Here is a 16,355-nt window from a genome sequence, read left to right on the forward strand (position 1 = left end):
TATAACTGTCTATTGCTATTAGTTGAGGTAATTTTTTGCTTTTATTTTGAATATTGAACTTGTGAGAGGTGCTATAATTAAGCCATAATTTCTAATCATATAATTGTAGATTTTGGATTTTCTATATTTGTAAATTTTCTGCAATCACGTAGTCAGCAAATTATTATAGTTTCATTCTTTTTAATTTTTATAATACTGTTTCCCATTATTTGAAGTAATTTTGAGGTCTAGTATACTACTAAGTAAAAATAGCAATAATAGATATTAATGTCATCTTTCTCATTTTAATATGCCATTCTAACAAGTGACAATTATTCCAGGGTTTTATTTTTTTCTGATAATTGTTTCTCTTCATTTTCTTCCTCATTTAATCATGTTCAAATAGGATTAATTTTTATGTCTTTTTAGAAAAATTTGGCTTAATTAATTTTTCCTGTATATTTTCCCTATAATTCATTGATTTCTATCTACAATTCTCTTTATTATTCATTACTTCTTCTTTTTTTAGTAATATAAAAAACTTTAATAGGAAATGGACAAATGGACAAGATCATAAAATATTACATATGATTTTAACGCAACTACCTCAACATTTCAATACTTGTTTGCTAAACAAATCACATAACACAAAATGCTAAATAATTCTGTTAATATTTGACTAAGATATCTAAATAAATTAATGAAAATTCAAATTGTCTAGTAAGGTATGTTTAACCTTAATTATTAATACTATGTAAAGATGATCATGGTTAATACAACTTAAGCATTTACAGAACACTATTTATGTCCAATATTGACATATTAAATCAAAACATCCCAGAGAACTCAGTATCAGGTTATAAAGAAGCTTTATTTAGCTTGGTGTGGTGGCACATGCTGTAATTTCAGCGACTCAGAAGGCTGAGGCAGGAGGATTACAAGTTCAAAGCCAGCCTCAGAGATTTAGCAAGGCTCTGATCAACTTATCAAGACCTTATCTCAAAAGTTTAAAAAAAAAAAAGGTGGAGGGGAGCTGGGGATGTGGCTTGGCAGTTAAGTGTCCCTGGATTCAATCCTTAGTATCAAAAAAGAAAACAAAAACAGCTTTATTTATCACTCTATTAACAAATGCTTTAGTAATTAAGTAGAATATTAAGGTCATAGATCAAGTTTCATATAAAAGGACTATTACTGTTCACTTAGTTAGAAAATTCATTTTCATGATGTGTCTTAGGAGGTTGAGGGTACCTTACAGACACAAAATAGGTAAATAAAAAAATTGCTTTTTTCCTCGTCAGGTTTCATTTTTTTTTTTATTGGAATGAGATTTGAGGGTGGAGTACTGAATTTGGTAGGGGTTAACATATTTTACACTTTATCCAAATTAAAAAATTCTTGAAGAACAAAACGAGGCATAAATTTTACTCTATAGCACAAATCTTTGCTAAACTAAAAATAATGCTTTAAACAAAAATTTTGAGATACATCAACAACCAATAAGTTTCAAACAAAATGTAGTGATCAAAATATTTAACTATCCTTTATCAAGCTTCAACAAATACATTCAGTTTTCACTGTCTGAGCAAATCAATTTTAGTTTCTTCATAGTCCTCCATCTGTCTTTTAACATGACACTTGTTCGGTTGTTGAATTTATAATGTGATAGTATTTTAGACCAGTTTCCCTCTCCATACTTCCTCACACCAGATCTCAAATTCTTGTCTTCTTCCCAAAGCCATGCCTGTCTTTTTCTAGGTCACTGTTTTTTAGGAGTTATGGGTTGATTGTTTGAAACATATACTCTCTTGCTTTCAGTGACTGCTGTTTTCTTTCCACTTTGAAGAGTTTTTACTCTCTCCTCTTTCTCATTAAAGTCTTGCTGCCAGCTTCCATGTTTCAATTTGGATATGAAGAGATTCTTGTGAGACCTTTTTACTTTATCCAAATTGACTTCAGTTTCCGTTTCAATATCATTACCATTAATTTTATCTTGAGAAGTTATTTTTCTTGATTTTTCACTTTCCACTACTTTTGCTGCTGCCTTCATTAGAAAAGTTGATGATTTTTCATTAAGCACATAATTCACATAACTCTTAATTTTCTCCATCATGTGGTTGTAGCTGAAGTGTTGAGAAAAAGAATGGAATGTATCTTTCTGAGGGATTATCATAAGCAATTTCCTTTCTAAAGGCGTGTGAGAATTTGCATCACAAAATATTCTTTCAAAGACTTCTTCTGCTTCCTTAAAACTGCCATTTTCCATACAAACAGCTATAGCCTGAATTTAAATTAAATTCTCTATTTCTTCATGAAGTTTGTCATGTTCTTTTTCAATTGAAGCCCAAATCATCAGGGCTGATTCCAAGGGTGTAATTCGCTCATCATTTTCTTTTTTTGGTTGTTGTTGTATATATTTTTTTATTTATTATTAGTTGTTCAAAACATTACAAAGCTCTTGACATATCATATTTCATACATTTGATTCAAGTGGATTACGAACTCCCATTTTTACCCCATATACAGATTGCAGAATCACATTAGTTACACATCCACGTTTTTACATACTGCCATACTAGTGTTTGTTGTATTCTGCTGCCCTTCCTATCCTCTACTATCCCCACTCCTCTCCCCTCCCCTCCCATCTTCTCTCTCTACCCCACCTACTATAATTCATTTCTCTCTCTTGTTTTTTTTCCCTTTCTCCTCACTTCCTCTTATATGTAATTTTGTATAACCCTGAGGGTCTCCTTCCATTTCCATGCAATTTCCCTTCTCTCTCCCTTTCCCTCCCACCTCTCATCCCTGTTTAATGTTAATCTTCTTCTCATGCTCTTCCTCCCTGCTCTGTTCTTAGTTGCTCTCATTATATCAAAGAAGACATTTGGCATTTGTTTTTTAGGGATTGGCTAGCTTCACTTAGCATAATCTGCTCTAATGCCATCCATTTCCCTGCAAATGCCATGATTTTGTCATTTTTTAGTGCTGAGAAATACTCCATTGTGTATAAATGCCACATTTTTTTAAAAATTTTTTTATTGTTGGTTGTTCAAAACATTACATAGTTCTTGATATATCATATTTCACACTTTGATTCAAGGGGGTTATGAACTCCCATTTTTACCCCGTATACAAATTGCAGAATCACATCAGTTACACATCCATTGATTTACATATTGCCATACTAGTGTCTGTTGTGTTCTGCTGCCTTTCCTATCCTCTACTATCCCCCCTCCCCTCCCCTCCCCTCCCCTCTTCTCTCTCTACCCCCTCTACTGTCATTCATTTCTCCCCCTTGTATTATTTTCCCCTCACTTCCTCTTGTATGAAATTTTATATAACCCTGAGGGTCTCCTTCCATTTCCATGCAATTTCCCTTCTCTCTCCCTTTCCCTCCCACCTCTCATCCCAGTTTAATGTTAATATTCTTCTCATGCTCTTCGACCCTACTGTGTTCTTAGTTACTCTCCTTATATCAAAGAAGACATTTGGCATTTGTTTTTTAGGGATTGGCTAGCTTCACTTAGCATAATCTGCTCTAATGCCATCCATTTCCCTGCAAATTCAATGATTTTGTCATTTTTTAATGCAGAGTAATATTCCATTGTGTATAAATGCCACATTTTTTTATCCATTCGTCTATTGAAGGACATCTAGGTTGGTTCCACAGTCTTGCTATTGTGAATTGTGCTGCTATGAACATCGATGTAGCAGTGTCCCTGTAGCATGCTCTTTTTAGGTCTTTGGGAATAGACCTAGAAGGGGAATAGCTGGGTCAAATGGTGGTTCCATTCCCAGCTTTCCAAGAAATCTCCATACTGCTTTCCAAGTTGGCTGCACCAATTTTCAGTCCCACCAGCAATGTACAAGAGTATCCTTTTCCCCACATCCTTGCCAGCACTTGTTGTTGTTTGACTTCATAATGGCTGCCAATCTTACTGGAGTGAGATGGTATCTTAGGGTGGTTTTGATTTGCATTTCTCTGACTGCTAGAGATGGTGAGCATTTTTCCATGTACTTGTTGATTGATTGTATGTCCTCCTCTGAGAAGTGTCTGTTCAGGTCCTTGGCCCATTTGTTGATTGGGTTATTTGTTATCTTATTGTCTAATATTTTGAGTTCTTTGTATACTCTGGATATTAGGGCTCTATCTGAAGTGTGAGGAGTAAAGATTTGTTCCCAGGATTTAGGCTCCCTATTTACCTCTCTTATTGTTTCTTTTGCTGAGAAAAAACTTTTTAGTTTGAGTAAGTCCCATTTGTTGATTCTAGTTATTAACTTTTGTGCTATGGGTGTCCTATTGAGGAATTTGGAGCCCGACCCCACAGTATGTAGATCGTAGCCAACTTTTTCTTCTATCAGACGGCGTGTCTCTGATTTGATATCAAGCTCCTTGATCCATTTTGAATTAACTTTTGTGCATGGTGAGAGAAAGGGATTCAGTTTCATTTTGTTGCATATGGATTTCCAGTTTTCCCAGCACCATTTGTTGAAGATGCTATCCTTCCTCCATTGCATGCTTTTAGCCCCTTTATCAAATATAAGGTAGTTGTAGTTTTGTGGATTGGTTTCTGTGTCCTCTATTCTGTACCATTGGTCCACCCGCCTGTTTTGGTACCAGTACCATGCTGTTTTTGTTACTATTGCTCTGTAGTATAGTTTGAAGTCTGGTATCACTATACCGCCTGATTCACACTTCCTGCTTAGCATTGTTTTTGCTATTCTGGGTCTTTTATTTTTCCATATGAATTTCATGATTGCTTTCTCTATTTCTACAAGAAATGCCGTTGGGATTTTGATTGGGATTGCATTAAACCTATAGAGAACTTTTGGTAATATCGCCATTTTGATGATGTTAGTTCTGCCTATCCATGAACAGGGTATATTTTTCCATCTTCTAAGATCTTCTTCTATTTCTCTCTTTAGGGTTCTGTAGTTTTCATTGTATAAGTCTTTCACCTCTTTTGTTAGGTTGATTCCCAAGTATTTTATTTTTTTTGAGGATATTATGAATGGAGTGGTTGTCCTCATTTCCATTTCAGAGGTTTTGTTGCTGATATACAGGAATGCCTTTGATTTATGCGTGTTGATTTTATAGCCTGCCACTTTGCTGAATTCTTTTATTAGCTCTAATAGTTTCTTTGTAGACCCTTTTGGGTCTGCTAGGTATAGAATCATGTCATCTGCAAATAGTGATAATTTAAGTTCTTCTTTTCCTATTTTTGTGCCTTTAATTTCTTTCGTCTGTCTAATTGCTCTGGCCAGTGTTTCGAGAACTATGTTGAACAGAAGTGGTGAGAGAGGGCATTCCTGTCTTGTTCCAGATTTTAGAGGGAATGCCTTCAATTTTTCTCCATTCAGAATGATGCTAGCCTGAGGCTTAGCATAGATTGCTTTTACAATATTGAGGTATGTTCCTGTTATCCCTAGTTTTTCTAGAGTTTTGAACATTAAGGGATGCTGTACTTTGTCGAATGCTTTTTCCGCATCTATCGAGATGATCATATGGTTCTTATTTTTAAGTCTATTGATGTGGTGAATAACATTTATTGATTTCCGTATATTGAACCAGCCTTGCATCCCAGGGATGAATCCTACTTGATCATGGTGCACAATTTTTTTGATATGTTTTTGTATCCGATTCGCCAGAATTTTATTGAGGATTTTTGCATCTAGGTTCATTAGAGATATTGGTCTGTAGTTTTCTTTCTTTGAAGTGTCTTTGTCTGGTTTAGGAATCAGGGTGATGTTGGCCTCGTAGAATGAATTTGGAAGTTCTCCCTCTTTTTCTATTTCCTGAAGTAGCTTGAAAAGTATTGGTATTAGTTCCTCTTTAAAGGTTTTGTAAAACTCTGCTGTATATCCATCCGGTCCTGGGCTTTTCTTAGTTGGTAGTCTTTTGATGGTTTCTTCTATTTTCTCCATTGATATTGGTCTGTTTAGGTTGTCTATATCCTCCTGACTCAATCTGGGCAGATCATATGACTTAAGAAATTTATTGATGCCTTCACTATCTTCTAATTTATTGGAGTATAAGGATTCAAAATAATTTCTAATTATCTTCTGTATTTCTGAAGTGTCTGTTGTGATATTGCCTTTTTCATCCCGTATGCTAGTAATTTGAGTTCTCTCTCTTCTCTTCGTTAGCATGGCTAAGGGTCTGTCGATTTTATTTATTTTTTCAAAGAACCAACTTTTAGTTTTGTCAATTTTTTCAATTGTTTCTTTTGTTTAGACTTCATTAATTTCAGCTCTGATTTTAATTATTTCTTGCCTTCTACTTCTTTTGCTGTTGTTTTGCTCTTCTTTTTCAAGGATTTTGAAATGAAGTATGAGATCATTTATTTGTTGGTTTTTTCTTTTTTTAAGGAATGAACTCCACGCAATGAATTTTCCTCTTAGAACTGCTTTCAATGTGTCCCATAGATTCCGATATGTTGTGTCTGTGTTTTCATTTATCTCTAAGAATTTTTTAATTTCCTCCTTGATGTCTTCTATAACCCATTGATCATTCAGTAACCTATTGTTCATTCTCCAAGTGATGCTTGATTTTTCCTTCCTTCTTTTATCATTGATTTTCAGTTTCATTCCATTATGATCAGATAAGATGCATGGTATTATCTCTACTCCTTTATATTGTCTAAGACTTGCCCTGTGACATAATATATGATCTATTTTTGAGAAGGATCCATGTGCTGCTGAGAAAAAAGTGTAACAGCTTGATGTTGGGTAGTATATTCTATATATGTCAATTAAGTCTAGGTTGTTAATTGTGTTATTGAGTTCTATATTTTCCTTATTCAACTTTTGTTTGGAAGATCTGTCCATTGGTGAGAGAGGTGTGTTGAAGTCTCCCATGATTATTGTATGGTGGTCTGTTAGACTCTTGAAGTTGAGAAGAGTTTGTTTGATGAACATAGCTGCACCATTGTTTGGGGCATAAATATTTATGATTGTTATGTCTTGTTGGTGTATGGTTCCCTTGAGCAGTATGTAGTGTCCCTCTTTATCCCTTTTGATTAACTTTGGCTTGAAATCTATTTTATTTGATATGAGTATGGACACTCCTGCTTGTTTCCGAAGTCCATATGAGTGATATGATTTTTCCCAACCTTTCACCTTCAGCCTATGTATGTCTTTTCCTATCAAATGTGTCTCCTGTAGGCAGTATATTGTTGGGTCTTGTTTTGTGATCCATTCTACTAGCCTGTGTCTCTTAATTGGTGAGTTTAAGCCATTAACATTTAGGGTTATTATTGAGATATGGGTTGTTCTTCCAGCCATATTTGTTTATTTATGTTACTAAACATGGTTTGTTTTCCTCTTTGATTATTTTTCCCCCCTTTACTGTCCTACCTCCCACTGTTGGTTTTCATTGTTATTTTCCATTTCCTCTTCCTGTAATGTTTTGCTGAGGATGTTTTGAAGAGATGGTTTTCTAGCTGCAAATTCTTTAAACTTTTGTTTATCGTGGAAGGTTTTAATTTCATCTTCCATCCTGAAGCTTAATTTCGCTGGAAACACAATTCTTGGTTGGAACCCATTTTCTTTCAGTGTTTGAAATATGTTATTCCAGGATCTTCTAGCTTTCAGAGTCTGTGTTGAAAGATCAGCTGTTATCCTGATTGGCTTACCCCTAAATGTAATCTGCTTCCTTTCTCTTGTAGCTTTTAAAATTCTCTCCTTATTCTGTATGTTGGGCATCTTCATTATAATGTGTCTAGGTGTGGATCTCTTATGATTTTGCACATTCAGCGTCCTGTAGGCTTCTAGGATTTGGGATTCTGTCTCATTCTTCAAGTCTGGGAAGTTTTTTCGTATAATTTCATTGAATAGATTGCTCATTCCTTTGGTTTGAACCTCTATCCCTTCCTGTATCCCAATGACTCTTAAGTTTGGTCTCTTTATGTTATCCCATATTTCTTCGATGTTCTGCTCATGGTTTCTTAACAGTCTTGCTGAGCTGTCTATGTTCTTTTCAAGTTGAAATACTTTGTCTTCATTGTCTGATGTTCTATCTTCTAAGTGTTCTACTCTGCTGGTAGTATTCTCAATTGAGTTTTTAAGTTGGTTTATTGCTTCCTGCATTTCTAGGATTTCTGTTTGTTTGTTTTTTATAACCTCTATCTCCCTGTATAGTTGATCTTTTGGTTCTTGGATTTGTTTATGTAATTCATTGTTGAAGTGATCTTTCATTGTCTGATTTTGCTGTCTGATGTCTTCCTTGAGACTCCAGATCATCTGAAGCATGTATATCCTGAATTCTTTATCTGACATTCCATCTGCTGCAGATATTACCTCTTCTAATGTTGAGTTGACCTGCATTGCTTGTGGTCCTTTCTTTCCTTGTCTCTTCATACTGTTCGCATTTCTTTCTGCTTGGTGAAACTGTTGTGCTATTGAATTTTCCCCCTATATATTTATATTGCTCTTGTATAGTTGCAAAGTCTCGCTCGCAGGCACGGGTGGCGGCTCTGCCCCTCCTCCAATTGGGGCAATGTGCTATCACGCCGGCAGGCCGCTGGGCCTGTTCTGCTCGTCGGTAGCAGGTCTGCCTACCTTGCAGGCGTGGGCGGCGGCTCTGCCCCTCTGCAGGCCGCTGGGCCTGTTCTGCTGGTGGGTCGCAGGTCCGCCTACCTTGCATGCGCGGGGGGTGGGCGGCTCTACCCTTTCGCAGGCCGCTGGGCCTGTTCTGTCTGTCGGTTGCAGGTCTGGCCTGTTCTGTTGGTGGTCACAGGTCCACTTACCTTGCAGGCGCGTGGGGCAGCTCTGCCCCTCAGCAGGCTGCTGAGCCTGTTCTGCCGGTGGGTCGCAGGCCCGCCTACCTTGCAGGCGTGGTTGGCAGCTCTGCCCCTCCGTGGGCCACTGGGCCTGTTCCATCGTTGGTCACAGTTCCGCCTACCTTGCAGGCGTGGGGGGAGGGGGCGGCTCTGCTCCTCAGCAGACCGCTGCGCCTGTTCTGTTGGTGGTCACAGTTTCGCCTACGTTGCAGGCGCGGGGCGAGGGGGCGGCTCTCCACATTTTTTTTTTTATCCATTCATCTATTGAAGGGCATCTAGGTTGGTTCCACAGTCTAGCTATTGTGAATTGTGTTGTTATGAACATTGTTGTAGCTGTATCCCTAAAATACGCTCTTTTAAGGTCTTTGGGGAATACCTGGGTCAGATGGTGGTTTCTTTCCTAGCTTTCCGAGGAATCTCCATACTGCTTTCCAAATTGGCTGCACCAATCTGCAGTCCCACCAGCAATGTACAAGTGTACCCTTTTCCCCACATCCTCGCCAGCACTTGTTGTTTGACTTCATAATGCCTGCCATTCTTACTGGAGTGAGATGGTATCTTAGGGTGGTTTTAATTTGCATTTATCTGACTGCTAGAGATGGTGAGTATTTTTTCGTGCACTTGTTGATTTGCTCATCATTTTCAAACTGTGCATCAAGGGATTTTCGTGCTGTAATTCTTGTCAAAAACTGACATATGTATATAGTTTTCAACTGATAAGTTGTAAGACTGGATAATCCATGAATTATGGCTTCGGCGCTGTTGCAGTTTGGGTGAAGTCCTCTGAGCAGCGGTCGGGGAAGACCCGGCAAAGAGAGAGGCAGAGGAAATCGAGCATACAGCCAGCAGCCATTGCCTTGGCCTCTCCCTCCTCTTCCTCAGGGGCCCCCAACTGCATCTGACACTCCTGGCACTCAAACTGTTCTAGGTCCTCTCAGGCCCTCTCCATCACCTCCCGAGGGGAGGACTCAGCATCCTCCCTGTCATCACGGCCCCCAGGCTCGGAGCCCACATTACTTTTTTGGGTTGAGCTTGATGTTCTTTTGCCTTCCATATATCTAAAATATTTGCATTTTTAATTTTCAGATCTTGTTTCTTTATTATATCCATTAAGAGTATAAATTTGACTCCAGTCACAGTTGGTTATATATAAGTTTTAAGTTGTTGTATGTTATCATCAAGATAAGAATTTATTGTAATTTCTAATGTTTTATTCATAATTTAAGTTCCAAATCATTAAAATATTTCTAGCATTTTGTTATTAATATCTAGCTGAATTGCATTGTGAGAAGAGAAACTACTCACCATGCTTTCAACCTTCGAAATTTATTTGTGTTCTAGTATTATTTTTTATTTTTGTGGTGATGGGGACTGAAACTGTGCCTTGTGTATGTTGACAAGTATTCTACCACTGAGCTACATAACCAGTCCTTGGTGTTTTTTCATAAATGCTCCATCTGAACTTGAAAATGTATTTTTTATACTTTTTATTTCAGAGTTTTATATGTATAAATTAATCAAAGTTGTTAATCATTATTAAAAAAACTTCTAGTTATCTACTCATTTTGGTCTATTTTTTCTTTCCATCAGTTATTGACAGAGATATGTAAAATTTCTTAATCTAATTGCCTGTTTCTTTTTCATGTTTTTTTTCAGTTTTATTTGCTCTCTCTCTCTCTCTCTCTCTCTCTCTATATATATATATATATATATATATATATATATATTTTTTTTTTTTTTTTTTTTGTTTGTTTATTTTTATGTGGTGCTGGGGATTGAACCCAGGGCCTCACACATGCTGGGCGAGCACTTGACCTCTGAGCCACAACTCCAGCCCCTGCTCCATATATTTTGAGGCTTGTTTTTAGTTACATACAAATTTAGAATAGGTTTTTAAGTTTTAATTCTATGATATCCCTTTATAATTTTGAAATATTTTTCTTTATTTCTAGCAACTCTTCTTTCCATAAAGTCAAATTTGTATGACAATAGTATAATCATACCAGATTTCTTCACATGGTATTTTTTCCCCCATTATTTTGTGTTTGACCTGTGTGCTAGTATTTACTGTGTGGGTCTCTTGAAATTAATCCAATATTGAATTTTGCTCACTTCTAATATACTTTGACAATCTTTGATTATAATGGATATATGCAGTTCATTTACTGTTAATGTTTTATTGATAAATTTAGAGAAAATATGGTATATTCATGTTTTTTTTCTCACCTTTCTTATGTTACTTTTTGCCTCCTTATTAACATTTTTTTTTGTCAAACCCCAAAATGTTTTATTATTGCATTTTCTTCTCCATTATGAACAGAGAAGATGCAAGAAGTTATATCAAATTTATTTGTATCAGATAAGAGTTGCTTTGTGGACTAAAATATGGTCTATTTTGGAGAAGGTTCCATGAGTTACTAAGAAGAAAGTGTGTTCAGCTGTTTTTGGATGAAATATTCTATAGATATGTTAAGTCCATTTGATTTATAATATTTTTTAGGTATGACGAGTTTTTACTGTGTTTATGTCTGAATGACCTATCTATTGGTGAGAGAGCGATATTGAAATCACTCAGTATTATCATACTGGAATTTATCTGAATCTTTATTTTGAGTAGTGCCTATTTTATGTAATTAGCTATAGCAATGTTTGGAGCATAAATATTTAATATTATAACTTTTTGTTGTATTTTTCACTTTACAAGTATAAAATGACCTCTTTTGTCTTTTCTGATTAATATTGGCTGGATGCCTGCTTCGTTGCTATGAGAGTAGCTACTCCTGATTATTTTTAGGCTTCATTTGAGTGGCATATCAATTTTCATTCCCTTTCAGCCTGTGGCTATCTTTGCTTGAGAGGTGAGTCTTGCAAACAACTTATAGTTGGATCTTGTTTTTTAATCCATTCTACCAGCCTATATGTCTTTTAATTTGAGAGTTGAGACCATTCATACCAGTATAAGGTAGGACACAATGAGAATTACTGTTGATTGGAGTTTTGCCCAGCAGATCTGATAAAAACACTCCCAGGGTGGGGTTGCTACAGATTTCTAGGAGGGGAGTTCCAGCAGCTGGATCAGGCCTTAGGGATTTTTCTGGGTGGTATCTGTTCTGGAGAAATTAGATCAACATATCCCTAGGGCCAGGCGAATGCTGGTCTGTCCTAGGAGCCTGGATCTAAGAAGCCAAGAATTCTATTCATGGGGCAGGAGAGTCAACTCTCTACAGGTCTCACACACTCTGATGCCCAGGAATATGCAGCCTTCCTTCTAATCTGCCATCTTGAAACCATGCCAGAAAGTTTTATTTTGGCTCATGTTTTCAGAGGCTTCTATCCACGGTTGACTAACTCCATTACTCTGGGCCTGAGGTGAGGCAGAACATTATGGTGGAAAGGTGTGGCAAAGGAAAGATGCTCAGTTCATGACAGCCAGGAAACAGGAACAGGAACAGAGAGAGAGAAGGTAACTAGGATAAGATATAGTCCTCAAAGTCATGCCCACAGTGACCTACTTCTCCAACCATGTGCCACTTGCCTACAGTTTATACCACCTCCCAGGAGTTTATTCAGCTATCAATAGATTAATCCACTTATGAGGTCACAGCCATAATGATTCAATCATTTCCTAAAAGTCTCACCTCTGAAAATTGTCATTGCTGCATTAGGGACCAAACCTTTAACACATGGGCTTTTGGAGGACATTCTAGATCCAAACCATAATGTATTCCCTGCCCCCACACATGCACAGCCTCCCCATTACCACCTGCCTCACCAGAGTGCAATATTTGTTACAGTTGATGAACCTACATTAATACATTATAATGACCCAAAGTTCATAGTTTACAATAGGGTTTTCTTTTGGTGTTGTATATTCTAAGGGTTTGGACAAGTGTATGATGTTATGTATCCACAATTATAGTATCATGTGGAGTGTTTTCAGTCCCCGAAAGTCCTCTGTGCTCTATCTATTCATCTCCTATCCCCAATCACTGGAAACCCCTGATTTTGAGTTTCTTCATAATTTACCTTTTCCAGTATGTCATATAGTTGGAATCAAACAATATGTAACCTTTAGAGATTGGGGTTTTTCATTAATAGCATTGCTGAAATCTATCAGGTTTCTGCTAATAGTCTTCTTGAGCCCTGTATTAGTGTGTTTTCCAGTGCTATAACAAAATGCCCACAGCTGGAAACTCGTAAAAGAGATTTATTTAGCTCAAAGCTTTGGAGGCAAAAAAAATCAAGGTCAGGTAGCTCCATCTATGGGGGCTTCATGGCAGTTGCATCATGGTGGGGTTATATATAAGAGGGAGAGATAACATGGTGAAACAAGAAGCTGGAGAGAGACTTAGGGATAAGGCTGATCCTTTATAACAATTCACTTTTGTGGGAACTAACCAGAGTCTCAAGAGAACTATACTAATCCCTTCCTCCCGAAGGCATCATCCCCAATTACCTAACCAGGCTCTACCCCTTAAAGATTCTACCACCTCTTAATACTGCCATGGTGGGGGTCAACCCTCCATTGCATGAACCTTTGTGGGGCAAAGCACATCTAAACCATAGCAAGGCCCTTCCAGCTTTTGACCCCAAAATAATAGCAATGTTTTAGGTAGCATCTCAGTTTTGGGATCTTGTGGGTAAAGTGGCTATGAAGATGCACATACAAGTCCTTTTGAAGAAAAGTATTTTCATTTATCTTTAGAAAATACTTTTTAATAAGGTCAATGTAAGTGTCCCAGTTAACTCTTGCTGCATAACAAAACTTCAGAAGCAACTTGGCAACTGAAAAGCAACCAACTAACAAATCAGCAAATACACTTAATTTTGGAAGATTTCATGGTCTAGAAATTTGGAAATGACTCAGTTTGGCAGTTGTCTCTTGTGGTCTTTCATAAGGTTGCACTTAGATATCACCTGGGGTCAAGGTCATCCAAAGACCTGGGAGTGTAAGCTGGATTGCCCACATGGTGACAATTGGAAGTTCAACTTGACCAGATGTCCTTTCTAGCAAGATAGTCTCAACAGAGTCAGATTCCCCCTAGAGAAACGGTCGTAATTGAGCCAGGAGGTGGCTGCACAACATACCAGCCCTTTAAGTAAAACAGTGTTACCACAAATGCATTCTGTTGCTTACAAGTAGCTCACTAAGGTCAGGTAAAATTCAAGGAAAAAGAGGAATAGACTACAATTCTCAATGAATGCAGTATCACAAATTTTTTGGATGTATTTAAAAACAAATCACTGTAGGTCTATTAAATATTCCACACAGTAATTGCAGTATTTCTAATTTCCATTTTAAAAATACATAATATAATTGTGACATTATGCATTTAGGACTTAATGAGCTTTATTCTGTATATTTTCTCCTGGTCCTTCATTTTCCTATTTCTATCTTGTGCTGATTTCATGTGTTTCAATGCCCATCCTTTGAGTTCTAATTTGAGGTATTGTCTTTTTCAGCTCTACAGATTTTCATTCTTATATATTTTTTTCTGCCAAAATTTAAGCTTGTCATTTAATTCCTTGAATATTTTAATTATGGTTACTTAGGTAACTCCACTACCTGAGTGCTTTGAGAGTTTCTTTATAATGCCTCGTCCCCTGCCCCCTTTTTTTGTACCAGGGATTTGAAACTGGACTGCTTGCTTAACCACTGAGCCACATTCCCACACCATTTTTTTTTTGATACTGGGGATTGAACTCAGGTGCACTTGACCACTGAGCCACATCGCCAGCTCTTTTTTGTATTTTATTTAGAGACAGGGTCTCACTGAGTTGCTTAACACCTTGCTTTTGCTGAGGCTGGCTTAGGCATCCTTCTGCCTCAGCAAACAGAGCCAATGGAATTACAGGTATGCATCACCTTGCCTGGCCCCAGGCCTTTCTATTTTTTGTTTGAGACAGGGTCTTGCTAAGTTCTTAGGGCCTCGATAAATTGCTGAGACTGCCTTTGAACTATTGATCTTTCTGCCTTAGCCTTCTGAGTCATTGGGGTTACAAGTGTGCACCATCATGCTGGGTCCCCTCTTGGTTTTTGAGAAGTCTCTCATGTCTGGGTATTTTTTTGTTCATAAAATTTATTGTAATTGAAAAGAACATCCCAGGTCTATTTCGTTTTTGAAAAATTTAATGAATAAGTTATAATTGTATATATTTATAGAATACAGTGTGATTTTGACATTATACATTATACATATGAATAATTTAAATCAACTAATTATTATATCTATTACCTCATCATATTTTTTTGTGAGAATACTTAAGATCTATTTTTAAACCAATTTTGATGTATACAATTCATTACTATTAGCTATAGTCACTGTGCTAAACAATGAATTATGAGAATTTATTCCTCTCTTTTATCTGAAATTTTGTATTCTTAGACCAACGTCTTTCCTTTCCCCATTTTTATCTATTCTCCAAGTGTAGTGTAACCAAGATGCTACTAAGTTTCTGTGAGTTCCACATTTTAAGATATGCTTGAATAGTTTTAATTGGCAGACATAAAATTGTAGAAGTCCTTTCAAAAAGACTGCATTTGCTTCCTCCTTATTTAGGGGTTGTTAACCTTATTTTAAAGGATGTGAAGTAATTAGAAGTGGATACTGTTCTTCATGAGGATACCTCTATTTTTAATTCATGCTTCCGTTCATGGTACCCATTTTTCCGTTAACAGGGCCCTCCTCTTTGGTTAACTCTCAATTAAACTTGTGTACTTCAGTCCTGTGAATCTGGCAGTACTTCTGCTGGGATGTTCAGCATCACAGTTGTTACTCCTGAATGGTCAAATGCCTCAGGGAAAAATGGCTCATCCAAGTCCTTTACTTATCTCTGAACTTGACTCCAAATTTTTTGTTGCCTTGAGAGCTCTATAATGCTTTCAGTGAGCATCGATATAGTTCCACTTTGCTAACATCGTTCTTAGTGTTAACTTAAAACAGAAAAGTCTGTCAGAGGAGAAGCAGAAATCTCCATTAGAAGATTAGCTCTGAAGATATGAAATGATTGCTCCTTAGAGCTTTCATCTCAAATGCCATCACAAGATTATCATCTAGTTTAATTCAGTTTCCTGCTTTCTAACCCTTTCCGTAGGAAACCAGACCCAGCTGCTGCCCCAGTGCAACGACTCCTGGTCTGACCCAGCAGGCTCTGCAGCCTCAGAGGGCCACACTGCCAACTGCTCAGGTGAGCAAGACCTCCAGCACCAGAGCCTCCCTATTCCCTGTGTGAATGCCCACTGACATGACCCTGTCTCTCTTCAGACAGCAGACAGCTCCGCCTGGTGGATGGGGACAGTCGCTGTGCAGGGAGAGTGGAGATCCTGCAGCAGGGCTCCTGGGGCTCCATCTGTGATGACAGCTGGGACCTGAATGATGCCCATGTGGTGTGCAGACAGCTGGGCTGTGGAGTGGCCCTGGAGGCCACCATCTCTGCTCACTTTGGAGAGGGATCAGGGCCCATCTGGCTGGATGAGCTGAACTGCACAGGAGAGGAGGCCCATGTGTGGCAGTGCCCTTCCCAGGGCTGGGGGCAGCACGACTGCAGGCACAAGGAGGATGCTGGGGTCATCTGCTCAGGTCTGTGGTGCACACTGTG

The 16,355-nt window shown here is 37.7% G+C and overlaps 1 protein-coding gene and 1 pseudogene across 1 annotated transcript in view; one reads left to right on the forward strand and one right to left on the reverse strand.

Moving 5' to 3' along the window:
• LOC124079022 (antigen WC1.1-like) overlaps window positions 1–16,355 on the forward strand; it is a 73,959-nt gene that overhangs the window by 45,353 nt on the left and 12,251 nt on the right. The window contains 2 exon segments of the mRNA XM_058572553.1: window positions 15,852–15,944; window positions 16,022–16,336. Coding sequence (XP_058428536.1) covers window positions 15,852–15,944; window positions 16,022–16,336 — 408 coding nt within the window.
• Window positions 1,489–12,410, reverse strand: LOC124078990 (telomeric repeat-binding factor 1-like; annotated as a pseudogene).

Source organism: Marmota monax, unplaced genomic scaffold, assembly GCF_021218885.2.
Source record: "Marmota monax isolate L192 unplaced genomic scaffold, Marmota_monax_Labrador192_F-V1.1 WCK01_AAM20220418_F8-fsc00186, whole genome shotgun sequence".
In the NCBI taxonomy this organism is placed as follows: Eukaryota; Metazoa; Chordata; class Mammalia; order Rodentia; family Sciuridae; genus Marmota; species Marmota monax.